The sequence below is a fragment of the Astyanax mexicanus genome, chromosome 11 (assembly GCF_023375975.1).
Source record: "Astyanax mexicanus isolate ESR-SI-001 chromosome 11, AstMex3_surface, whole genome shotgun sequence".
Taxonomy (NCBI): domain Eukaryota; kingdom Metazoa; phylum Chordata; class Actinopteri; order Characiformes; family Acestrorhamphidae; genus Astyanax; species Astyanax mexicanus.
Window position 1 is genome coordinate 51211855 of NC_064418.1, and position 27949 is coordinate 51239803.

The 27949-nt window shown below is 36.9% G+C and overlaps 1 protein-coding gene across 1 annotated transcript in view; it reads left to right on the plus strand.

Moving 5' to 3' along the window:
* Positions 1-27949, plus strand: part of ttn.2 (titin, tandem duplicate 2) — a 285809-nt gene that overhangs the window by 162838 nt on the left and 95022 nt on the right. Inside the window, exons 130-156 of the mRNA XM_049484655.1 lie at positions 1157-1565; positions 2815-2939; positions 3055-3321; positions 4259-4528; positions 5150-5449; positions 6525-6827; positions 6938-7125; positions 8021-8135; positions 8231-8515; positions 9623-9774; positions 9878-10025; positions 10721-10898; positions 11584-11705; positions 12336-12623; positions 13794-14090; positions 14990-15176; positions 15277-15392; positions 16650-16949; positions 18584-18883; positions 19025-19130; positions 20052-20248; positions 21314-21625; positions 22571-22849; positions 23468-23767; positions 24651-24953; positions 26192-26749; positions 27582-27884. Of these exons, the coding sequence (XP_049340612.1) occupies positions 1157-1565; positions 2815-2939; positions 3055-3321; positions 4259-4528; positions 5150-5449; positions 6525-6827; positions 6938-7125; positions 8021-8135; positions 8231-8515; positions 9623-9774; positions 9878-10025; positions 10721-10898; positions 11584-11705; positions 12336-12623; positions 13794-14090; positions 14990-15176; positions 15277-15392; positions 16650-16949; positions 18584-18883; positions 19025-19130; positions 20052-20248; positions 21314-21625; positions 22571-22849; positions 23468-23767; positions 24651-24953; positions 26192-26749; positions 27582-27884 (6708 nt within the window). The remainder of the gene's footprint in view (positions 1-1156; positions 1566-2814; positions 2940-3054; positions 3322-4258; positions 4529-5149; positions 5450-6524; positions 6828-6937; positions 7126-8020; positions 8136-8230; positions 8516-9622; positions 9775-9877; positions 10026-10720; positions 10899-11583; positions 11706-12335; positions 12624-13793; positions 14091-14989; positions 15177-15276; positions 15393-16649; positions 16950-18583; positions 18884-19024; positions 19131-20051; positions 20249-21313; positions 21626-22570; positions 22850-23467; positions 23768-24650; positions 24954-26191; positions 26750-27581; positions 27885-27949) is intronic.

Genomic DNA, 27949 nt, shown 5'->3' on the forward strand with positions numbered 1-27949 from the left:
AGAGAGAAAATGTGGAGAGGGCTGAAATTAACTGAACTGATCAGGAGTGGACTGAACGATAGAAAGAAGTATTAATGAAAGATTATTAATTGTGTAGGCCCCTTAGGACTATTATTTACTTATGGAATATATCTGATCCATGTCTTTTTGTAAATTTGTGCACCCTTCAATTTCAATTTTAAATCTATTAAATAAAAATATATATATATAATAAAAAAAAATATATATATATATATATATATAATAATTTTTCGCCCTCGGTTGGGCTGTTGGGGCGGCGGAAAAAATCCCTTATTTTTAAGTCCAAAACTTGACAGGTATAGTTTTATAATATTTTTAATCTATAAATATACACTTTAGGAAACCCTATAATGTGTTGTTTTCTGTTAAAAGATATGCAAAAATTTTTTTTATTTACTTTATACATCAATTTTAGCCAGTATCATATTATATAGCTCTGGATTTAAAAATATGACTATCAACATGCCCACCCATTATGCTCTACTGCCCCTCTATGCAAAGCAGACTGTGCGCCCGGATAAGTGGAATTTACTTAAAAAATTTGAGGAAACCGGTCGCCTTAAAAAAGTTTAGTAACGGGGAATAAAAACTTAAGCTAGCATAACCTAGAACATCAAGTTATAACAACTAAAGGGGAAGTTGATTTAACTTTTTTAATTTTGTTATACTGTAAGACCGGTGAGTTTACTTAACTTTTTTAAGGCAGCCGGTTTGCTCAATTTTTTTAAGTTAAAATTACTTTAAAAACTAAAGGGGAAGGTAGCCCAGAGGGGGGAATCACTACACACTGATGGTGAGTGTCTGTCAGAAACTGTTGGACACGCCCAGTATGCAAATAGATTGTGACAGAAGCCAATGGGAAAAAAGCTGTTAATAGCAACAGACTAAACTCAGTTATTATTATAAGTTGGTTCAACTCAAAGATCTCAGTTTGAATAGTACAGTATATGAGCCCACAAATTCAGTTCAACTAACTCAAAATTGTTGAGTTTTGTTTAGAAATATCTAATTTTATGACAAATCATTTGAGTTCAAACAGTGTATGAGTTTATAGTGTAGAACAGGGGCTGGTTATGTATTGTTTATAGAGTGTATATTTGGTGTAGTAACTCCTGATCTGTTGCTGCTCCTGCAGAGGAGGATCTGAGGATCGTGGTTCCTCTGGAGGATGTAGAAACACAGGAGAAGAAGAGCATCTCCTTCAGCTGTAAGGTGAACCGGCCGAACGTGACGGTGAAGTGGATGAAGGCGGGGCAGGAGATCGTCCTCAGCAAGAGATTCGCCTACAGAGTGGATAAAGATAAACACACCCTGACCATTAAAGACTGCACCCTCGCCGACGAGGGCGAGTACACCGTCGCCGCCGGCGCCGACAAATCCACCGCCGAGCTCATCATCAGCGAAGCTCCCACAGACTTCACCGCCCAGCTCCAGGACCAGACCATCACCGAGTTCGAGGACGCAGAGTTCACCTGCCAGCTCTCCAAAGAGAAAGCAGAGATCAAATGGTACCGAGACGGACGAGAGATCCGCGAGGGACCCAGGTACCAAGAGATCACCTCAGTTTCTGAATCAGTTTCTCTGATTGTGCTATTTATAGGTTTATGTTTGAGTAAAATTAACATTGTTGTTTTATTCTATAAACTACAGACAACATTTCTCTCAAATTCCAAATAAAAATATTCTCATTTAGAGCATTTATTTACAGAAAATGAGAAATGGCTGAAATAACAAAAAAGATGCAGAGCTTTCAGACCTCAAATAATACAAAGAAAACAAGTTCATATTCATAAAGTTTTAAGAGTTCAGAAATAATCAATATCTGGTGGAATAATCCTGTTTGGTTTTTAATCACAGTTTTTTTCATGCATCTTGGCATCATGTTCTCCTCCACCAGTCTTACACACTGCTTTTGGATAACTTTATGCTGCTTTACTCCTGGTGTAAAAATTCCAGCAGTTCAGTTTGGTGGTTTGATGGTTTGTGATCATCCATCTTCCTCTTGATGGTAAAAATAAAGAAACTTATCATTTTTAAGTGCTCTCTTATTTTGATTAACAGAGCTATATATATATATATATATATATATGAGAGTTGTTATGGCTATTTGAAAATGAGAAATGAGCAATGGATTGAGAGGATAGTTTATGATGCAGTCGAGCAGCAGAACCAACCAGAAACCTTAATTCTCAGATTTAAATTCTAATTTAACATTTAGAAAATGTTGATTGAAAAGACAGAAAACAGTTAATATTTTAATATTTTAACATTTTAACAGCCACAACTCAACTGCAGTGCATTTCTAGCTAGATTTACACAGACCAAAAAACTGTAAAACTCAATAATAAGACTACCATTAAACAAATATGCTAATATTTATAGCATATAGCTGTTATTAATAAGAAATAAACTGTAAAAACTTCATCACTTGCCGATTGGGAGCGGGCACTGAATGGTGGAGAAGTTCTATAATTAACTAAGAAGTTCTATAATTAAATAAGTATTAAGATAAACTAAGTCTCATTTTATTATATTATAAATTATCTAACTAAAAATATTTACAATAAATCTATAGTCAAGAATGAACTCAATATAGAAATAATATAACAACATTCAATGTACAGATGAGTAGTAGTGTAACATGCAAAAAAAAACGTGCACAGTGATGTGCTTTAAAAGATTGAGAGTATGAATGATCTGTGGGAAGAAGCTCCTCCTCATCCTCTCTCTGTTCACCTTTACAAAGCAGAAGCATTTAATTTTTACCATTAATATGTTTGTTTTATATTTCAGATATCAGTTTGTGCGTGATGGAAAGACGTGCACGTTGATTATTAAAGAGTGCAGACCTGATGATGAGTGTGAATACGCCTGCGGAGTCGACGACAAGAAATCCCGCGCTCGACTCTTCGTTGAAGGTATGAGAATCGCTGATATTGATTATTACTATAATTGCTCGTTATTATTATTATTATTATCATTATTATTATTATTAGTGTAAAACGCTGTAATCTCTGTGTTCTCCTCCTGCAGAGACGCCGGTGGAGATCGTGCGTCCCCCGGTGGACGTGTTCGAGCCCCCCGGCGCTGACGTGGTTTACGAGGTGGAGCTGAATAAGGACCGGGTGGAGGTTAAGTGGTTGAGGAATAATATGACCGTAGTTCAGGGAGATAAATATCAGATGATGAGCGAAGGGAAGATCCACCGTCTGCAGGTGTGTGAGATCAGACCTCGAGATCAGGGCGAGTACAGAGTCGTCGCCAAGGATAAAGACGCCCGCGCCAAACTGGAGCTCGCAGGTACGCTCTGACTTCTACTTCTACTTTATTTTACTTTATTTAACTTTTATTAGTTTTTATTTAGAACTCTAGCTAAAATTCACAAGAAGAAGCTCACCTGTGTCACTTAATCATTTTAAACTTTTGGGATCAGTATACCTGAATATATTTAGAATATATTTAGTTTAATTTCAATATAAAATCCGTTAAAAATGATGTTTAGTTTAAGACTAGACTTAATCTCTGTCTATGAAACTGTCCCTTAGTTTCAGTCTATAGCTTTTCAGATATAGTTCAGTTTTGACTTGTTATAACTTTTTATTTTTAGCGTTTACCTTTTTTTAATAATTGATTTTAGTATTGTTTTTAATACCTATTTTTATTTGTCTTTTCCCTTTTATTTTTAGCATTTTTTATTCTTATTTTACTTTACTTCTTCTTATTAATATTATTAGTAGTAGTTATTGCATTACTTATCTTTTTTCGTTTTCCCATTTTTCATTTTTAGTATTTTTCATTCTTATTTCATTTGTATTTATTCATTTATATTTTGATTGCATACATTACTTACTGTTTATAGGCTTTTATTTTGGCGACTTTATTTAATATCATCTTTTTATTTTAAAATATGTTTAATTGCAGTTTTTTCTGATTTTTTAAATAAATCTTAATGGGTTTTTTTTTAATTGTATATTTGTTTTTATGATTACATTTTGATTTTACTGTTTAACTTAATTTTAGTATTAGTATGTTTATCTTAGTTTAACCTGTTTAAACTCTTTAAGGTTTTGATTTCTTTCCTTCCGTTCCTTTAAAGTGTAAAAGCTTGGTGTATTACCTAGAGAAAGTAAAGTGGTTACTTGATTGATTGATTGATTGATTGATTGATTGATTGACTAATTGATTGATTGATTAATTGACTAATTGATTGATTGATTGATTGACTGTTTCACTACAGCCGTTCCTACGATTAAGACTCTGGATCAGGACCTGGTGACGGACGCGGGGAAGCCGCTGGTGATGGCGGTGCCGTATAACGCGTATCCTCACGCCGAGGCCGACTGGCTGTTTGACGGGATCAGTCTCCCCGCCGAGAACGTCCACACGTCCCCCGACAGAACCGAGTACCGACTCAAAGACCCCAAAAAATCAGAGGAAGGACGTTATAAAATCATTATCAAGAACAAACACGGACAGGGAGAGGCCTTCATCAACCTGAAGGTTATCGGTGAGTTTATATACGGATTTACTTATTCTACACTGTAAATTAATAGTAACTCACTAAAAGCAACTAAAACTGTTAAACAAACCAAAATGCTATAAAATACTGGGGCGGCCCTGATGAGTGCCAGTTTCACCATTAATACATTTTTGATGGTCTTTGTTTTGACTGCACTTGAGAATACATTCAAAGTTGATTGATTGATCTTCGTTTCTTTTAAAAGTATTTTTATTTCTTTATTTAGTTGAGTAGTTGTTTCTTCTCATAATCTGGATTCGAACATTACTCAAATATTCACTATTCACTGTATACCTGTAACTCTACCTCTTCACTACTTTACTTTAACTGATGCTCTCAAACACTTTATTAAGAGACAAGAAATTCAAGTAATTAACTCTTGATGAGTTCAGCACAGCTGTTAACTGAAAAAAATGATCAAATCCAGCAGAGAATGAACAATATAAAACATATTCTGGTTTGTTTTTAACTTTTTTTACTAAATAAAAGTTTGAATGAGTTTAGTATTAATCTGAAGTCAGTAAATGATTAAACCTGTGTTTACGTTTGATTTATTGTAGAATATTCGATATGTAGAGTAAATTAAAGTATAAATGTGGTTGTGTTCAGATGTTCCCGGGCCGATAAAGAACCTGCATGTGGTGGACACGGCCGACGGCGAGGTCAGCATCGCGTGGGACGAGCCCGAGAGCGACGGCGGCAGTAAGATCCTGGCGTACGTGGTGGAGAGACGAGACGTCAAGCGCAAGACCTGGACTCTGGCCACAGACCGGGCCGACAGCACCGAGTACACCGTCACCGGCCTGCAGAAAGACTCCGAGTACTTCTTCAGAGTCTGCGCTCGCAACAGAGTCGGCAGCGGACCCAACGTCGAGACCGACAAACCCGTACAGGCCAAGAACAAATTCGGTAAAACACAATTACATCACTTCCTTTAGAGCAGGGGTGTCAAACATTACAGAACCGAGAACCCAACAACCACTTAAAAATGATGAAAAGCTCTGGAATATAATCAAGAGGAAGATGGATGATCACAAACCATCAAACCACCAAACTGAACTGCTTGAATTTTTACACCAGGAGTAAAGCAGCATAAAGTTATCCAAAAGCAGTGTGTAAGACTGGTGGAGGAGAACATGATGACAAGTTGCATGAAAACCAAACAATGTGATTAAAAACCACCAGGGTTATTCCACCAAATATTGATTTCTGATCTCTTAAAACGTAAAGCTTTAACAGAGTTAAATCCAAAGAAAAAAAAAACAATCAGAGCCTTTATTTCAGAGAGGGGCGGGACAAACAGGGCATCAAACGTCAAAATGTATAATATTTGTATAATATTTATAAGCTGTTTAAACCCAGAAGAAGAACTATTAAAATCGAGTTGTGAAAGTGTGATAGAGAGAACTACACCCCGTAGGAGGGGTAATGGGTTCACAACCTCCAAAACTTTAAACACACCAGATAGGGGACAAGACAACACCTGTACTCAGCTGTGCATCAGCTTATTGTACATGTACACATATTCTCAGTGTTTAAACCCCAATAAATGTTGCATTCTGCTGTTTCTAAAATGCAGCTCCACCAGAGACCTTCACTGAGAGCAGGGTTGCCAGATTCAGCAAATAAATTCAAATTAAAAGTATAAAAACCTTAAAAAAAAGCTTAAACTAGCCCAATATTTCAGGTTGCCAGAGACGTTTTGCAACACGGTACATAATTTTATTTTTAAATGGTTTGCAATCAAGGCTTTTTGGTGGATGCAAAAAATATATATAAAAATACCCAAAAAACACCAACTTTTTTTTTCACCCTAAAATATTATAATATAATTTTAGTACCATATATAATTGAAAGAGATGCACATAGTATTGGGTTTTCCAGTAAAACAATGAGTTTGACACCCCTGATCTACACAGTATCTGAACCGAGTGCTGTAATTAATGAATAATTAATAAATAATCATATTTTTTTACAATTTCAGATGTTCCTGACGCCCCTCAGAATGTCACGGTTGGAAACGTCAGTAAATTCGCCGCCACCGTCTCCTGGGAGCCTCCTCTCCACGACGGCGGCTCAGAAATCACCTCCTACATCATCGAGCTGAGAGACAGAACCTCGGTGAAGTGGTCTCCGGTTCTGGTGACTAAAGCTCAGGACCGCTCCGCCGTGATTAACGACGTGATCGAGAATAAGGAGTATATTTTCCGCGTCAGAGCCGAGAACAAGGCCGGCCCCGGCAAACCGAGCGCTGCCACCGACCCGGTTAAAATCATGGATCCCATCGGTTAGAATCACTAACACACTTTACAAACGTTTACTAATTAATATCTTTAATAAATAACCTTAAATCTCAGATTTAACCCTAAATATCCGTGTTATTACTCTCTTCCACAGAGAGACCCAGCCCACCCCTCAACCTATCACACTCGGAGCAGACCAAGGAGGCGTGTCTCCTCTCCTGGGAGACGCCCCTCAGGAACGGCGGCAGTGTGATCACCGGGTACATCATCGAGAGGTGTGAGGAGGACACCGACAAGTGGCTGAGATGCAACGCCAGACTGTGCCAAGACCTTCTGTACAGGGTAAACCCTCACAGCTAATATTTACCTGTTTCTGTACACGATTTTACTGTTTCTGTAAAAACTAGGGATTCACAGAACGTCTGGCAACCAAATAATTTATACTGAACAATGACTTTTTAATTTTAAGTCATATTTCAGGAGAAGAAACTCTTTACTGGATTCTGAGACTCATTATTAGACACACTGTGTTATGTATTAAATAGCTTTTTCTTGGAAAGCAAGACAAAAACACATTTATTCGCTATTTCATCTAATTTAATACATTTAAATAAACATGTTTCTGTATATGTAAACTGTAGAAAAAAGTAGAAAAACAATTAAAAACTGTGTTTTCAGTATTTGGTTTGGACACCCCCCTTCTTATTTAATGTTTATTTCTTTATTTTTATTCATTTCTACATTGTAGATTAACACTGAAGACATCAAAACTATGAAGGAACACATATAGAATTATTTAGTACACAATAAAGTGTTAAATAAGCCAAATATCAGGGTACAGCAAGGAGAGGACGCAGAGAGTGTTTTTGAAAAAAAAAAATAATAATAATAAAGAAATAATCCAAAACATAGAAACAATAAATAAACAGAATAGAAACAAAGAAAACCAACAACCTAACAGACATAAAGACGTACGAGAACCGACAAACTAACACTGAAAACAATGGGCTACATATACACAGAAGGGGACAGGAAACACGAAACACCGGGGGGCAGGTAACGAGGGGGCGGAGTTACAAATGAACACTTAAAGTGGCAAAACAAGTGAAAACCCATAGTAAAATGTGTTTTTAGTATGTGTTATTCTGTCTATAGACAAATGTCAGTAGTAAAATAAAAAATCATTGATAAATATATTATTAAAATGTGTTAAATATATATTTACGCTTCTCCTCAGATGTCTGGACTGAAACATGGAAAGAAATACAGATACCGGGTTATCGCGGAGAACGCCGCTGGTCAGTCCGACCCCTCCAATGTTATTGGACCGGTGCTGGCAGACGACCCACACTGTACGTATTATAAACACTATTAGAGTATTATAAACACTCTATAAACTCAGCTGAAATACAGAATTTTATATTAATCTGTTCTCCTCTTTATTCAGTCGCTCCGACTCTGGACCTCAGCGCCTTTAAGGACGGGCTGGAGGTCATCGTCCCCAACTCTCTGATCATCCGCGTCCCCCTCACCGGATACCCCACCCCCACGGCGAGGTGGACGTTTGGAGAGAAGGAGCTCGCGGCCGGAGACAGAGTGTCCACGGTGACCAAGAGCACCTTCACCGAGCTGGTGGTGACGCCCAGCGTCCGTCCAGATAAAGGAACGTACTCCCTGACGCTGGAGAACGACGTGAGCAGCGTCTCCGGAGAGGTCCTCGTCAACGTCATCGGTACCTCAGTTCATCATTATATCAGTTTAATTTCAGCTGTAGGACCAGGAAATATATTTATTTATTTATTTAGAAGATTTATTCATTTCATTATAAATAAAATACATTTTATATACAGTAGGAAAAAAAATACAAATCACAAATAAAATGAAAGGCAGCAGAAAAAAGAAAAAATCTTATAAAATCTGCCCCTTTTATACCAAAAATAATTTAGAACAATAGTAACTTTCCAAAAAAAACAAGTCTAAAACAAAATACATCAAATCCTTCTCTATTATTATACTATTTCATATTTTTTATACAAACCAACTTTTATCATTCTTTTAAACACACACACTGATCTAACATTTTTAACATCACTCTCTAAATTATTCCATAATCTTATTTCTTGAATTAAATTACACCGCTTCTTCAAACTAGATTAAAATTTAGGTTTTACAAACATTTCTATAGCCTTAAGATTAAAACAACTCCTAACAAAAATATCTTAACAAAATCTAATTGGATGTTTGAAGGAAATGTATTTTTATGAGCCTTATACATAAACAATAAAATATAAAAGTCAACTAAATCATAGAATTTTAATAATTCTCGTAACGGAATCGTATTGAAATCAAAATATCATAAATATCAAATCAAATCAAATGTTTTTTTTTATTTTAAAATAAAGAGGATCATTTTAATGTTGAGTAGTAAAGTTAGAAATACTGTCCCACATATAGAGGCACAACAAAAAACTATGAATGAAAACTAAGAATACTCAAAACTACAAGATACAGTCTTCTTTAAATGATGTCGTAGGAACATTTTCATTATATTTAACATCATCAACTGTCTTAAGTTTACTATTAAAAACATATATTGCTTAAAAAAACACTATTTGTGAATTCACTGTGTTTTGTTTGATGTTTTTAGTGTTATAAATAAATAAATACTGATACTTTAACTTTCTTTATTAAGGTTTTCTTTGTATATTTTATTCCATTTCTATTACACATATCGAGATTAACGGTTTTATTAAATTCACCAAGCTTAAGTAAAAACTTATGCTTTTAATCCATCAGTAACTAATCTCTCTCACTGTTCACTATCACTATTTTTCTCCAGCATCTCCAAGTGCTCCCAAAGACTTCAAGGTAGCAGAAGTGACGAGGAAACATGTGCATCTGATGTGGGAAGCTCCGGATCACGATGGAGGAAGCCCACTGACCGGATACCAGATCGAGAAACGAGACGTCTCCAGAAAGACCTGGGTTAAGGTCTGAATCTCTCAATACAAAACACTAAAATAACTAAAACTAAACTAAAGATCCTTCACTAATCACTAACTTCACTGTTTTAATTCTTTATGTTGTGTTTCAGGTGATGTCTGGAGTTCAGGATCAGGAGTACACTATAACAGACGTCATCGAGGGAAAGGAGTACCTGTTCAGAGTTACGGCCTGTAATAAGTGCGGACCTGGAGAACCGGCGTACATCGACGATCCAGTCAACGTATCCTCTCCAGCCAGTGAGTGGAGCGTTACAACAACAAAAAAATAAGCAATCATACCCTAACTCTACTGGCTTTTAAATATCACCATTCCCTTCCCACAAAACAAATTCATGAGTGTTCAAGAGCTTTTGATTAGCTTTTGCAAGATTTCCAGAGCTTTCCAGAGCACTCACAAGCATTGAAAACCTTTGAAAACTTTCCAGACTTCTCAAGAGCTTTTAACAGTTTTCGTTTTAAGAACTTTTGAGAGCTTTTAAGAGCTCACATAAGAACTTCCAGAGCATTCACAAGCTTTTCAGAGCTTTCATTTTAAGTGCTTTTGAGTGCGTATGTGAGCTTTCAAGAGCTTTCAAGAGCTTTTAAGAGCTTTTGCAAGATTTCCAGAGCTTTAACAAACTTTGAAAACTTTTTTGAACTTTCCAGAGCTTTTGAGTGCTTATGTGAGCTTTTAAGAGCTTTAAAAAACTTTTGCGAACTTTCCAGAACTTTCTATAGCTTTTAAGCTGGCATATTTTCTGCGGCTTCGAGTTGTCTCTCGACCAATCACAGCCATTGTCATGTAGCGTCTTCAGACGCTACATCACATTAACCCGTCTCTGCATGAAGAACTCTTTATAAGGGGAAGTGGTTCAATTCTATTCCATAAGAAATGCATGATAAACACAGTATCTATCTAATACTTACACTGCTTTATCTTTATCTGCTCACAGCTGTTCCAGATCCTCCTGAGAATCTGAAATGGAGAGATAAATCAGCGAAGGGCATCTTCCTCTCCTGGGAGCCGCCCAAGTGGGACGGCGGCGCTCCGGTTAAAAGCTACACGGTGGATAAATGCCAGCGCGGCACCGACAAGTGGGAGCCGTGTGGAGACCCCATCACCGACCTCAAGTAAAACTACAGAACGTTTTTATTAAAGCTAATCCTGCATTCACACTAGCAGACACCTTTTTCATACATACAGCTCTGTAAAAAATGAAGAGAGCACTTTAGTTTCTGAATCAGTTTCTCTGATTTTGCTATTTATAGGTTTATAAGTTTATAATGCAAAGAAAACAAGTTCATATTCATAAAGTTTTAAGAGTTCAGAAATAATCAATATTTGGTGGAATAACCCTGGTTGGTTTTTATTCACAGTTTTAATTTCATGCATCTCTGCATCATGTTCTCCTCCACCAGTCTTACACACTGCTTTTGGATAACTTTATGCTGCTTTACTCCTGGTGCAAAAATTCAAGCAGTTCAGTTTGGTGGTTTGATGGTTTGTGATCATCCATCTTCCTCTTGATTATATTCCAGAGGTTTTTAATTTGGTAAAATCAAAGAAACTCATCATTTTTAAGTGCTCTCTTATTTTCTTCCAGAGCTGTAGTGTCTGTGGATTTAACTCCATTCACTAGCTAGATTAGCCTGCATGCTAAGCAACATGAGCAGCTTGTTGTCTGTCAGTGTGAACACAGGGTTATATATATATATCTGTTTTAGTCTCAAACTAATAATAATAATAATAATAATAATAATAATAATAATAATAATCAAATTGCTATTTTTTATTCTCTCTTTACCCGTGTCTCAGGCTGGAGGTTACGGGTCTGACAGAGGGTCAGTGGTACGCGTACCGCGTCCGTGCCCAGAACCGACTCGGCTCCGGTAAACCCTGCAAAGCCACCGACGAGATCTTGGCTGTTGATCCTAAAGGTACTTAAACCCCATATTTCTCCTGTTTCTATTCTGTATTATATGGAATATATGGGATTTAATATTGCTATAATAATTAAATAAGCTTGGAAAAGTGAACTTAGTGTAGAAACACAGAATTGTGCCTGATTAAGCTGCTTGTGCTTTAAACAACCTTAATGAGCAGCTGAAATTCCATAGAAACAACTAAACACCTTAACAACCACTTGGCAAACCATAGTAACGGCACAGCACCCACTTAGCAACAACCTGGGATTCCATAGTAACCATGTATCCGAAGGTTTTTGGACTTTAGCATTTAGCCAAAAGTTTTTTGAACACTTTTAGCCAAATAACTGAACACCTTAGCAACCACTTGGTAAACCATAGCAACAACACAACGCCCACTTAGCAGCAACCTGGGATTCCATAGTAACCATGTAACCAAAGGTTTTTGGACATTGCTCTATCAGCCAAAGTTTAGCCGAACGTTTTTGACGTTAGCATTTAGCCACAATTTAATGCTAACACCTTAATTTTTCACCAATATTAGTGCACTTTTCAAAGCCAACTTAATGTTTGCTCACACTCTTTCCCTCTTTATTTAAGATTAAATTTAATCTCTCTCTATTTTCCGTTTCCGTGTTTCAGAGCCTCCAGAGATTCAGCTGGATGCTAAGCTGCTGGCCGGTCTCACCGCTAAAGCCGGCACTAAGATCGAGCTCCCGGCCGACATCACCGGCAAACCCGAGCCCAAGGTGAAATGGTCGAAGGCCGACCTGATCCTGAAAGAGGACGACAGAATCGCCATCGACACCAAACCCGGACACTCCTCCGTATCCATCGCCAAAACCACCAGAGACGACACCGCCACCTACATCGTGGAGGCGGTGAACAGCAGCGGCCGCGCCACGGCAACCGTCGACGTCAACATCCTCGGTAACACTTTCATCTTCATCTCCCAGTATATATTTACCCATTTCTGAATATACTGAATATATATCTAATTTACTGTCTGTATTTCTCTTATTCTAATCAAAAAGAAATATATACTTCCACTTAAGAACACTTCAACCTTTTTTTAATTGTGTACTTTTACTTTTACACAAGTCTGTGTTTCTACTACTTTACAGTGTGTATTTTAATGTATGCATTTTCCTTGCTGTGATAAAAAATGTAATATGACTGAATTAAAAATAAAATAAAATCCAGATGCAGCATAAAACTACACAACAGTTTTATAAATTTAAAGTTTAACATTTGTTCTAGAAATCGTGATAGAACTTATTTTTTTGAAAGTAAACCTTTAATCAAAGTATTTGAACTGTTTTATCATTGTTTTTGTGTTTGAAGCAAATAATCCACTTTTAAAAGAAGCTTTTTTATCTAGCTTTTATCTCCATGCTCTAAATAGTCTGCATTTCAGGGGTATTATTATTTTTTTATGTTACTTTACGTATTTTGTTGCATTACAACACATTATTTCATATAAAATCTGACTCTTGGTAAGTCATTGTTGTTTACTAAACTGACCAAAGTTTACAGATTTTAGGACCATATCTCTCAACCCTAAAGATTTCAGTGATTGATTTTTATGGGTGTCCGATATGGCACTAAAATTAAATCATGATATTAAAGGGTATTTTTGCGATAATTATTATCATTGGCAATATGATAAAACATTTTTTTTTTTATAATAATTTCAAGAATATATACTACAATATATACTGCAATGAAATAAATACAAACATTTATTTGCAGATATTATAGCATGCGATATAATATAAGGCATACCCCTAATTAAACCTTAATTTCATCAGATTGTAACAGTAAGTAAATCAATGATCCAGAATGTCATAATACTAATAATAATGCACTCCAAATATCTCCATATATTCAGGATATAAGTAAAATAAGTGATACTTATGCCTCTAGTAGATGTTATTATTAATAATTTATAGGAAATGAGACACTAGAGTCTAGTAATCATTTTCCTTTTCCCACAAACAGCAGAAATGTTGTACCCTAAAATAATATCACCATATTTTGGGGTATTTTTGTGAAAACGATGTGATAAGTTCACCTCTAACTGCTTGTCTCTGATTGTAGATAAGCCTGGTCCTCCAGCAGCGTTCGATATCTCGGAGATCACCAGCGAGTCGTGTCTGCTGGCCTGGAATCCTCCCCGAGACGACGGCGGCTCCAAGGTGACGAACTACATCGTAGAGAGGAGAGCGACGGACAGCGAGATCTGGTACAAACTCTCCTCCACCGTGAAGCAGACCACCTACAAAGCCACCAAACTCGTCACCTTCAAAGAGTACATCTTCAGAGTCTACGCTGAAAACCAGTTCGGCGTCGGCCTGCCGGCGGAGCACGCTCCCATCGTCGCCAGATACCCCTTCGGTACGTTAACTCTTACTTTAAATACTTCAATATTCATTATTACCGTGTTTTTCGCACTATAAGGTGTATTGGATTGTAATGCACATTATGCGATACTAGTAAGGAATAAAGGTGTTGCCAGGATGTTTGCCTTCTAATTCAGCAGGTCTCACCACTGGGTGGTGGGGGGTAGCTAACGTAACTTAACTAAGTTAAGTGAAGTTAAGTAAAGTAAAGCTAAGCTAAGTAAACAAAACTGTAATTCTTAAAAAAAGAAAATCAAAATCCTTTAAAGTTAATCGAGCACTAGATGTTAATCTGCACAGATTTGTCCTCTGAAAACTGTTTATTTAGGTCAGTAAAGTGCTTCCCTTTATTTAAAGTAAGCTTAGATTTCCAGATTTCTCCTCTGAAAACTGTTTATTTAAAAAGTAAGCTTAGATTTCCAGATTTCTCCAGCACTAAGGCTGGAACATTAGCATTAGCGGCTAATCGTTAGCGACTAATTCCTTGCTACTGTGTCACCATAAAATTGGCATCTCTGTGGTGCTGCTCATAAGAGGCGTGGACCTGTTTTTCCTGTAAAGCGGCTTTGTGACAACCTTTGTTGTAAAAAGCGCTATATAAATAAAATTGAATTGAATTGAATTAATGCACGTAGCTTGTTTTAACACAGTAAACAAGCAGGCTACAGTCTGATATACTCACCTCTGAACAAAGAAAGTGCTAACTAGTGCTTAGCTCAGTTAGTATTTACTGCTATCTGGTTCTTTTGTGACCTCCTGGATGAGTTGTCCATGCCCTTTTGGAGTAATTTCCGTAGGCCAGTGATAACAATAGAAATCTGTAAGGGGGAAATACATTTTCACAGCACTGTGTATATGCTAGATAACATATTCTAACACTAATATTTTACCCAGATCCCCCTGGACCCCCGTACAAGCTGCAGGCAGCCGATATCGCTAAAGACGCAGTGACTCTGAGCTGGTACGAGCCGGACGAGGACGGCGGAAGCCCCATCACCGGATACTGGGTGGAGAGATTCGAGCCGGAAGCTGATAAATGGATCAGATGCAATAAAACACCAGTTAGAGACACGACTATGAGGTAAAAACTTCAGCAGTGATAGAATTAACTCTATTAAACTCTAATAAACTGTAATATTCTCTAATAATTGGTATGATTTTGTGTTTTGTGTTGGTTACAGGGTGAGAGGATTACCCACCAGAAAGAAGTATAAGTTCAGAGTTCTGGCCGAGAATCTCGCCGGACCTGGAAAACCGAGCAAAGAGACCGACCCGATCCTGATCAAAGATCCTATCGGTAAATTCCATTTCCTGATTTACGTAGCACTACATGTGATACACAGTCAGACCAAGAAGTACTTTAACAGCGATATAAAATACATTTTAAGTGGATTTGAACAAAAACAGTCACAATGCATTTAAAGAGTACACTTTTCTAACTTTAATAAAATATAGGCGTAAACTGTTGAGGAATTACAGCTGAATTTACATAATTAGCACAGGAAATGTTCATTATTTTACATGATGAATAAAATACAACTCCTAGTCATGTCTAAAACACTCTGGAGGATATAGATATATCATTCTCTAAAATTTTACAACTGTAACTGTACAGACTGTAATCAGACGCTCGCAGTAAAAAGATTAGATGAGGCTTTAATATAAGGGGCAAAAACAGACAAAGAATGAATTTGAAGGAGAAAACCGAGTCATAAATGCAAATTTAAACAGGTTTATACTTCTTGTGTGTTGCTGGATAAACAGTGGCAATACTTCGCCACAAGATACACAAACAGACAGGTTTTTAATACAAAAGAAAATTATCAGCAGCTGAAAACAATCTAGAACTACGGGGATGACGAGCGAGAGAACGAGATCTGATTGGCTGTGAGTCCGGTCACATGATAGTTTCAGGTGCATGCTGAGGATTGTAGTCCTTGAGCGCATATTGTCCAATAATGGAAAAGGAGTAATCCAGGTTTTGGACTACACACTCTGACAACAATCAAGAACATGAACCACTCGAGAACAGTAAGACCAGATTGACAAAAAGGAACTTAAAATATAAAACCATGAATAACTTTAGTAAAAAAGAAATGAGAGCAAATGACTTATGATTATGTTCCACATCAACTGTCAAACATGGTGGAGGCAGTTTAATGGTAAACGTGTTGCCATGGTAACTGGTGTTTATATATTCTATATAAAATGTGTATTCTAAAGTGTACAGTGGTATTTTTAAGAAATGAAAAACTGCTAAATTACAATCAAACGGTAGTTACCTGAATCCCATGGAGATTAACTGGTTAGTTTTCAGACTTCAGGCAGTCTTAGACTGTAAAGTGTTTGTTTCCATACATTTTAAATAATAATTATGTTTGTATTAAAGTCTAAGTTTATTAAAGTATTAGTTACATTAATGTTGAATTACTTGAATTACTCTAGTTGCACGTTGATTGTTTGATTGCTGAGTTTTATATCTGTTATAATAGTGTACAGTTTAATGTAAATGTAATTGTAAAGCATCGTGGTGACCGTGCTGTCTGTGCTGTAGATCCTCCCTGGCCTCCCGGTAAGCCCACGGTTAAAGACGTGGCGAAGACCTCGGCGTTCCTGCAGTGGACGAAGCCCGAGCACGACGGCGGCGCCAAGATCGAGTCCTACATCATCGAGCTGCTGAAGAGCGGAACTGAGGAGTGGGTCCGGGTCGCGGACGGGATCCCCGCCCTGGAGTTCTTCCTGAGGGGACTGATGGAGAAGCAGGAGTACTCCTTCCGGGTCAGAGCCGTGAACGCCGCCGGAGAGAGCGAACCCAGCGAGCCCAGCAACCCAGTGCTCTGCAAAGAGAGACTCAGTGAGTCATTCCTAACCGCCGTACCGCCTTAAATATCCAACCAACTTAAATATATAACCACCTTAAATATCTTACCACCTTAAATATCTTACCACCTTAAATATCAAACCATCTTACACATCTAACCACATTAACCATTTAACCACCTTAAATATCTAACCACCTTAAATAATGAACCACCTTAAATATATAACCACCTTAAATATCTAATCACATTAAATATACAACCACCTTAAATATCCAACCACCTTACACATCTAACCACCTTAAATATATAATCACCTTAAATATCAAACCACCTTAAATATATAACCACCTTAAATATCTTACCACTTTAAATATCTTACCACCTTAAATATCTTACCACCTTAAATATCCAACCATCTTAAATATCAAACCACCTTACACATCTAACCACCTTAAGCATTTAACCACCTTAAATATCTAACCACCTTAAATAATGAACCACCTTAAATATAATATAACCACCTTAAATATCTTACCACCTTAAATATCTTACCACCTTAAATATCTTACCATCTTAAATATCAAACCACCTTACACATCTAACCACCTTAACCATTTAACCACCTTAAATAACGAACCACCTAAAATATATAACCACCTTAAATATATAATCACATTAAATATACAACCACCTTAAATATCCAACCACCTTAAACATCTAACCACCTTAAATATATAATCACCTTAAATATCAAACCACCTTACACATCTAACCACCTTAAATATATAATCACCTTAAATATATAACCACCTTAAATATATAATCACCTTAAATATCAAACCACCTTACACATCTAACCACCTTAAATATATAATCACCTTAAATATCAAACCACCTTACACATCTAACCACCTTAAATATATAACCACCTTAAATATATAATCACCTTAAATATCAAACCACCTTACACATCTAACCACCTTAAATATATAATCACCTTAAATATCTAATCACATTAAATATACAACCACCTTAAATATCCAACCACCTTAAATATCTTACCACCTTAAATTTCCCTATATAGTAAATGGGGAAGTGATTCAGATTATGAAGGAACACATAAGGAATCATGTAGTAACTTAAAGGTGTTAAATAAACCAAAATACGGAGGTTAGTGAATTTATCTTGTCCTGATTAGTGCCAGTTCCATCATTATGACATTTTTGATGATATTTGCGGTGACTGCACTTGAGGATACTATAAAAGGAGACTTTCCAGGAGACTCTCCCTCATGAAACTGAAATAAAAAATGTAAAATATAAAACATATTCTGGTTTGTTTAACACTTTTTTTTTGTTTACTAAATAATTCTAGAGTTTAGTCTAAAAACCTCTTTCTAGATTTCTAGATTTATTTTCAGTATTATGATGCCTAGAGTTGTAGATTATCAGATATACTAACTGTTTTTCTGAGCTGGATTACTTGCTGACAATTGATCACAATAAATGCATGTTTCACGTTTTAATTTTTTCTATTCTATTTCTATTTTCTATTGTCCAGCTGTATCATACAGTATTATTATATCAGTTTTCAGTCTGAATAAATTAAAACAGAGCTCTATGTTATATAATCAGAAGTGTATTAACCCGTTTCCTCCCGTGTTCAGACCCGCCGTCGCCGCCCCGCTGGCTGGAGGTGGTGAATATTTCCCGGAACAGCGCCGAGCTGAAGTGGACGGCCCCCGAGAGAGACGGCGGCTCACCCGTCACCAACTACATCGTGGAGAAGCGGGACGTGAGGCGTAAGGGCTGGCAGGCGGTGGACACCACGGTGAAGGAGCTCACGCACACGGTCACGCCGCTGAACGACGGCTCGCTCTACGTGTTCCGCGTGGCCGCCGAGAACGCCGTCGGCATCAGCGAGTACTGCGAACTGGTCGACTCGGTTCTCGCCAAAGACACTTTCAGTAAGAAACAGATATCTGGCAACCTTCAGTTTATTTATGGTTGATTATTAATATTTGAATATGATTAATATTGATTGATAGCTGTGTCTATATATCTATATAATGTTATAATTACATTTTTAATCGCTCTGTACTCTACAGCTACTCCCGGACCTCCCTATAATCTGGCCGTTACCGGCGTATCGAAGACCCACGTTGATCTGAAATGGGAGGCTCCCAAAAACGACGGTGGCAGACCCATCCTGAGGTAAATTCACTACAAAATTGTGGAATAACGTTCAAATGAAATGCCTTGAAATTAAAGCAACAGTCTGTAAGATTTGGTGAGTTGGGGATTTGGAGCCCTCTCTGGTGAGAGTGTGTAACTGCAGAAAAAATAACAGTATCCTGTATGTGGAAGAGTACTTTTAATGCAGGTTAATATACAGTAAATACATTGCTGTAAACAAAGTGCTGTTTTTGAGTAGAGGTTTGCCATATGCTATTATTGCATTTTGTATGCAATAATGTCACCAAAATATTGTGATATCTTGATATTCTTGAAAACAGTCTATATTGTATTTGTTTTGCTATTTACTGTTTTTAGTTTTTTAATTGTTTGTTTGCATTTATTAGGCAACACTTTAGTATTTTTTTTTTTATTTTGTTGCACTGTTATTGTTTTGTACAGAATAATCAGGGGGTTGGTAAGTTATATTTTAGAATTATTTGTTTCTACTTCTAAGCTTCTAAACTTTTGTAATATTATATTCCGGAAAATATATATATTTTTTATTGGTTTATTTTTTTTGTAATATCACCAAGAATATTGTTATTTCAATAACACCCTGGAGTATCTCACTATTTTTATTTTAGGGATATATCACATACTCCTTCTTTTGAGTATAATAATTGTTTTGTTTGAATATAGACAGTGATTACAGCCAATAAACCTATCAGTTCACTCAGTGTTTATAGTAAATATACTATAAATACAGTATTAGATGGAGGTATGGTAATAATTACAGTATATTTTCCCAATTTCCACCACAGAAATACGACTGCTTTCAATTTCTAAGTATAATAAAGAATATGAGGAAATTAGGGTCTGCTGCTTTAAAAAGCCCCGTCACTTAATACACACATATATATATATATTAATATATTGTGTGTTTAACCTGTATTTCAGGTATGTTATTGAGAAGAAGGAGAAGCTGGGAACCCGCTGGGTGAAATCTGGGAAGACCTCGGGTCCAGACTGTCAGTACAGAGTGACGGACGTGATCGAGGGAACCGAGGTTCAGTTCCAGGTTCTCGCTGAGAACGAGGCCGGAGTCGGGCACCCCAGCGAACCCACCGACATCGTGGTGGTGGAGGACCCCACAGGTACCGCCGAAATATATAGTTATAACAATTAAAACTGTAGCGATTATTTAAAAATTAAATATTATCTCCGAAATCCTATAAATTACATATTATTTTTTTAATCCGTAGCCTTCCCAGCTAACAGTTTTTGGTTAGTAGTAGAACGTTTTCTGAACGTTACGTTTTACATGTTTAGAACGTTCAGTTTTTACAGCTTTCTGGATGTTCTTAACATTAATGTTTTTTTTTTAGTTTTGGGAATGTTACTTTTAAAGTTTCCACAACGTTAGTATTTGATTTGTCTAGTTGGCAAAGTTATGTAAGAAACGTTCTGATAACGCTGTGATGCAAACCTTTGTTTTGTCACACGTTTTCAGAACGTTTCTGGAACTTTTTCAACAAATTACTAAACATTCTTATAATGTTATCTCTTATCTGAGTTACTGATAACATCTGACTTAACGTTTGTTTTTAAACTGTGTTTTAATTAATTGTTTTTAAATATTCTAGTAACTTTTACATTTTTAGTGGATTTAGTTTTTAGGAATGCTACTTTTAATGTTTCCATAATGTTAGTAGTGTTCTGCAGTATTTGTATACCTTTAACAATAACATTGTTATTGTGTCACATTTTAAGAACGTCCCTGGAACATTTTAGTTCTTCTCTTAGTTTGTTTCTTTATTTTATTTTTAATAGTCTTGTATTATTATTACTTTTTTTTATTAGTTATTTATTTATTTTAATTGTACTGTGTAAAAGTTAGGTTTAGGTTGAACTGCTTTAAGCTTTTAACTGTTTTTTTATCTATGTTTTTTTATTTAATGTTATTAAATGTAGTCAGTCCCTGTATTTGTAAACACTCGGCTACATTGAAAGTGAGAGTTGATATCAATGTACTTCCGAGTCAAAATAAAGGTTGATTGATTGATTAATTGGTTGATTTGCAGATTTAACGAGATTATTTATGAGAATATTAAAAGCAGAAATTAATTTACTAGTTTTCTGCCATATATAAATATAAATATATAAATGTATAAATATAAATATATAAATATAAATCTATGTATTCTTAACTGTTCCTCCAGGTCCCCCGTCTCCTCCTCAGGACCTGCACGTGACTGAAGCAGCGCGGGATCACCTCTCCATCGCGTGGAAAGCTCCGGAGCGTAGCGGGGGCAGTCCGGTGATCGGGTATCATATCGAGCTGTGTGAGGCGGGGACGGGGAAGTGGATGAGGGTGAACTCTCGGCCGGTTAAAGAGCTGAAGTACCGAGCCGGAGACGAGGAGGGAATCGTCCCGGAGAAGCAGTACATCTTCAGGATCCGAGCCGTGAACTCGGTCGGAGAGAGCGACCCCTCCGAGATCTCCGAGAGCGTCTTCGCTAAAGACTCCGACTGTGAGATTAAACTCCTCTATAATCAAATTATTATTTTATTCAAGGGTTTTAAAACCTCAACAAGACCTTTATCATAAATTTACTCTTATAAAAAAATCACCAGATCATTAAAATAGAGGAGAATTAAGCTGGAAAAACGTTATTAGAAATGAGGCTGTCAAGAAGCAAACCACTATCATCTATATTGGGGTCTCCAAATATATGTATAAAAATTGGATATATTGGAATGGAGTTCCCTTTAGACTGTTTCCCTTTAAATTAATAATTGTTTGCTATATTGGCTGTTCTTTTAGCAGCCAGTAAAAAAGCTCTGACTCAAAACTCAGTAAATATAAGTATGGATTTATTTAGAAACACTGGAACAAATGGACAAAGTATTTTTTAGAAATAAAACCAGATAATTTGTTAGAAATATACAAACAGAGAAACATTTCATATGTAATTTAAGCTAATGATGTAACCCTGGTTTGTTTAAGGTAATATAAGGTAATATAAAGATGGGAACTATTTTTATTTTTATTCTATAAATAACTTATTTATTTATATATGTAACACAGGCAGCTTTACTTAATTTGTCGAAACTCGTGTGACATTTAAAAAGCATGATTAAAAGAAAATACACCAATTTCTTTAATTTTCTCTCAAGAAATTCTTTATTTTAAAGTAATGATTGACTGCATGTTCAAATAATTTTTATTTACGACAAAAAAAATAATTCCTGTTACTGGCACTCACTCCTGTTACTTTTTAGAGTAACAGGAATTGAAAGTAACAGGAATTAGGAATCTATTTCCTTCTCTGGGTATTCTGGTATGCGAATAAATTCCCTGGATGTACATAGTTTTGATACGGATGCTCAATAAATAGTTTTAGGCAATGTTAAATAAATAAAATAATAATAATAATAATAATAATAATAAACTGTGTGATTGTGTTCCTCTGCAGGTAACCCCACGCTGGATTTCCAGACTCAGGACCTGGTGGTGGTGGAGGGCGAGAAGCTGCACCTCCCGATTCCGTTTAAGGCGGTTCCGTCTCCGAAGATCACCTGGCATAAAGACGGGAAGGAGATGAAGGCGGACGATCGAACCTCCTTCAGATCAGAGTACACCTCCTGCCACCTGGAGATCCCCAGCAGCCTGCACGCCGACGCCGGCCAGTACAAAGTTACGCTGGAGAACAGCCTCGGAGCCACCAGCGGAACCATCAACGTTAAAGTCATCGGTACCATTCATTAATTATATACCATTATTTACTATAAAACAACTCAAACACAACTCAATCTCAACTCAATCTCAACGTTAAAGTCATCGGTACCATTCATTTATTATATACCATTATTTACTATAAAACAACTCAAACACAACTCAATCTCAACTCAATCACAACTCAATCTCAACTCAAAATCAACCTTAAAGTCATCGGTACCATTCATATTCATTTATTATATACTATTATTTAATATAAAACTACTCAATCTCAACGTTAAAGTCATCGGTACCATTCATTAATTATATACCATTATTTACTATAAAACTACTCAATCACAACTCAATCTCAACTCAAAATCAACCTTAAAGTTATCGGTACGGTTATTATTCATTTATTATATACGATTATTTACTATTAAACAACTCAATCTCAACGTTAAAGTCATCGGTACGTTTCGTTTATTCACTACAATTATTTATTATAAAACTACTCAATCACAACTCAATCACAACTCAATCTCAACTCAATCACAACTCAATCTCAACTCAATCACAACTCAATCTCAACTCAATCACAACTCTCGTGGTTTAATATTAATGATATTGATGATGTCGTGTTTGATCTCTTCAGGTCTTCCTGGTCCGTGTAAGGAGATCGTGGCGAGTGAGATCACTAAGAGCTCCTGTAAAGTGTCCTGGGATCCTCCGGATTACGACGGGGGCAGTCCGGTCCTGCACTACGTCCTGCAGCGCAGAGAGGCGGGACGCAGGACCTACGTTAACGTCATGTCCGGAGAGAATAAGGTCAGCTGGCCGGTGAAGGACCTGATCCAGAACGGAGAGTACTACTTCAGAGTCAGAGCCGTCAACAAGATCGGCGGCGGAGAGTTCATCGAGCTGCGCAACCCTGTGATCGCCGAGGACCAGAAACGTGAGTCTCATTTACTGAGTCGAGTGTTACACGACTGGTATTTTTTACTGGTCTACTAGCTGTTCAAAAAAGGAGTCGATTAGTCGTCTTTTTTTTTTCATAATTAAAGCGAACAAGACTCAGGAAATCGATAAATTATTTCATTTATTTATTTCAGCTGTTTTTAAGGCTGATTGACAACGCAAACCAATACGTCAGATATACTTTTAACATGGATATTTCAAAAATGAAATAAAAAGGAATACGATACAATTGAGATAAAATATCTTCCTTGTGCAGTCAATAAAAAAAAAACGTTTTACTCACCTTCAGCATCTTTAACTTTAAATCTTAATTTTCCATTGTGATTTTAAAAATGAAAATTGTGCAGTTGACTGCAGTTGACTTTAGATCTGAATACATCTTCATTGAATTATATTTCCATATATTACCATAATATAAGGGCTTGGATATGTCTATGCTACCCCTAGTTAGAGTGTGTAATTGCACCAGGCATTCTTAAAAGTACTTTTAAGACGTGCATTGTGGTGCTATCTCTTTTTTTAATGAATGAACCTGGAGATTTTAGCGAGGGCTTGGTTGCTATCCAATCTCACTGGGTGTTTGTTTGGTTTAACAATGCCTAAATGAGCAGATAAAGGCTTTTAGATAAAGAGTTTGCTGAGTTCTGATATCTCCATGTTCGCAGTAGCGTAGCTCTCGCATCAGCACCATTAGCAGCACCAGGGTTGCTTAGGTAACCAGTAAAAGCCAAAAAAGGACCTACCAGACACCCTGTTTTTTTATTAATATATTTGTTTTTGCAGATTTTGTCAAATATAGTCCAGATTTGTAAGTTTGCTCATTTTTAAGCTGATTTTTTTTGTTTGATCTAAATTTACAGATCCACCTGATCCACCCACTGACGTTGAAACCCACAACCCTACCTCCGAGTCCGTCACCCTCACCTGGAAGCCGCCGATGTATGACGGCGGATCCAAGATCATGGGCTACATCCTGGAGAAGATGATGAAAGGAGAGGAGAAATTCACCAGATGCAACGACTTCCTGGTCCCGGTCTTATCCTACACGGTGAAAGGGCTGAAACAGGGCAAGGAGTACCAGTTCAGAGTGCGGGCGGAGAACGCCGCCGGCATCAGCGAACCCTCACGCAGCACGCCCATGATCAAAGCCACCGACGCCGTCGGTACGTACTGGATATTCACTTGCTTTTAGTGAGGAACGAACAGAAAGTAGAATTTAATTACCGTATTTTTCGCACTATAAGGCGCACGATTAATAAAATCTATTTTCTGATCTATTTTCATAAATAAGGTGAACCGGATTATAAGGCTCATTTTAAGAGACACTATAAGGAACTTTCTGCAGATCTCGACGCTGAATTAGACCTAACTAAGTTAGGTAAAGCAAAGCTAAGTAAACAAAACTGTAATGAAATATAAAAAAAATTAAAAAGACTTTATTTTAAAGTCAAACACAGATTTCTCTCCTGAAATCTGTTAATTTGGGTGAATAAAGCACTTCTGTTTATTTACAGTAAACAAAAAAAAGGCTGGAGAATTAGCATTAGCACTAGCATTAGCGGCTAATTACTAACACAACCCTGAGTGCCCTGTTTTGATAAGCCAGGGCGATATTAGCTAGTGGTTATTCCCATGTAGCTTGTTTTAACACAGACTGTAAACACACTGCAGACTACAGTCTAAAATACTCTCCTCTGAAAGGCAAAAGAGCTAACTAGTGCTTAGCACAGTTAACGGGTAATGCTAATGCTGCTCCAGCAGTGCTAGCCAGGGTTAGAAGCATACTTACAGTTTGATAATACTCAAACCTATGAACAGGAAAAAAACCTAGCGCTTAGTGTCGTTAGTAGCTAATGCTAACGCTGCTCCAGCCTTAGTGCTGGAGAAACTTCACTAAAAACTCCTGTATAACTCTGTACTTCAGCGTTTAGAGTAGCTTTACTGCTCCTTAATACCTGATCGGTAGAATTCATACATAAGCTACACTGATGATTTTTGGTCAAATTAAAGGATTTGAAGTGCAACTTATATTGCGAGCAATATGTTAGAATAGAAATTAACAGTACTCCCTAAAAATAGAAGTATTTAAAAGCTCACAATAATGCTGTTTGTTATTGATATACGTAAGCTAAATACAGTTGTTATATAGAAACAAAAAAAGCTTATTTACGAGAATAGCTAAAGCACTAAAAATTGGTATTATTTGATATTATTATTATTATTTTTTTAACTATGCGTATTTACTGTAAAACAACAAGGTAGGAGCTGATGTGAATATACTTATAATATACACAATTGGAGATAAAAGAAAGGAAATTGCACAATAGGCAGAACTTAAAACTAATTTTAATACATTTTTATACATTTTTTAACACATTTTTGTGGTTTCTCTGTTTTTAAGATCGTCCCAAAGTGTTCCTCAGCGGAAGCCTCCAGTCCGGCCTGAGCGTGAAGAGAGGTGAAGAGATCCGTCTCACCGCCTACATCTCCGGATTCCCCTACCCAGAAATCACCTGGATGAGGAACAACTCAACCATCAGACCAGAAGCTCTGAAGAAGAGACCGGAGAAACCCATGAAGAAGAAGAAGGAGAAAGAACCAGAGAAGAAGGAGGAGGAGAAAGAAAAGACGGAGGAAAAGAAGGAAGAGGACAAAGAGAAGAAGGAGGAGGAGAAGAAAGAAGAGGAGAAGAAGGAGGAGGAGAAAAAGGAGGAGAAGAAAGAGGAAGAGAAGAAAGAGGAGGAGAAGAAGGAGAAGGAACCGGTGGCAGAAGAACCCGAAGAGCCGGAGGAGGAGTACCATCCCTCTCTTAACGAGCGTCTCTCCATCGATAACGCCAGGAGGGGCGAATCCTTCATCATCGTTAAAGACGTCATCAGAGGAGATCACGGCGTCTTCACCATCAAGGTGGAGAACGATCACGGTGTTGCTTCTGCCATCTGCGAGGTCAACGTCCTCGGTAAGATTACTTCCTGTGTCTTCTATAAATAAATATAAAAATTGATGTTATTGATAAAATAACAAATAAAAGGATTCATCAGAACAGATCGATCAAACTGAATTATCCTGCTATGCTCAGCAACTTAACTGAAGATCAGTGATTACCAGATCAGCAGGAAAATAGCCAGATCGCCCGTTTCCATGACTGCAGCATTTTACTATTTGTGTACTGTTGTGCTCTATGCCTGGCAACCCTTAGTGTGGAAATGGGGCTAGGGGAAAGGTGGTGGGCAGATTCGTAGGCCACAATTCATACAATTTTCTGCAACATACCGCACAGTTCCAATAAGAAAATACTGGCTGAAGCCAGCATGTTTCCTTAATATCCGATGATACTGTATATCCTGATCATGTTATTTCTGTAGTTAATACAGAAAATATTTTCCTTAATGCTCCTTTAATAATCAATCAATTGCTTTAATCGCAGCAATATTATGTGAGAATTATAATAGTATAGTGTGTTATGCTACTTTAGTATAATTGATGTTTTTTTATTTTTATTTTAAATATCGTAACATGCTTAGTTTAAAGAGTTTAAATGGAGGAAATAAACGCTAGTCTAGCTCCATATTCCACACTTAACAACCTGGAAAGAGGAAAGATGCTAAACTAAATACTGGAACTACATTTCAATATAAATAAAAAGTAATCTACCTTCTGAACACGGCAGTAAGCGATGCTGTATTGTACTACTAAATAAAGGGTTCCGTAAAGTTTGTGAAACTTTTTAATATTTTTTTTTATCATTTTAATCTCAGACTAAAGTGTTTGCTGGGTTTTCTATATTGCAGATACTCCCGGACCCCCAATCAACTTGAGGTTTGAGGAGGTGAGGAAGGATTCTCTGCTCTGTAAGTGGGATCCTCCTGTAGACGACGGTGGAAGTGAAATTCTGAATTACGTGTTGGAGAGAAAAGATAACTCTAAGGCTGAGCTCGGCTGGGTGACGGTGACCTCGACCCTCAGAGGCTGCAAGTATCCGGTAACGAAACTCATCGAGAAAAAGGAATACATCTTCCGTGTTACCGCCGAGAACCGATTCGGCGCTGGAAGACCCTGCATCTCCAAACCCGTCATCGCCAAGAACCCGTTCGGTAATTTATACTCAAGCATTTTCCTTCAGAATCAGAAAGTTCATGCTTTAGAAAATTATATTCAC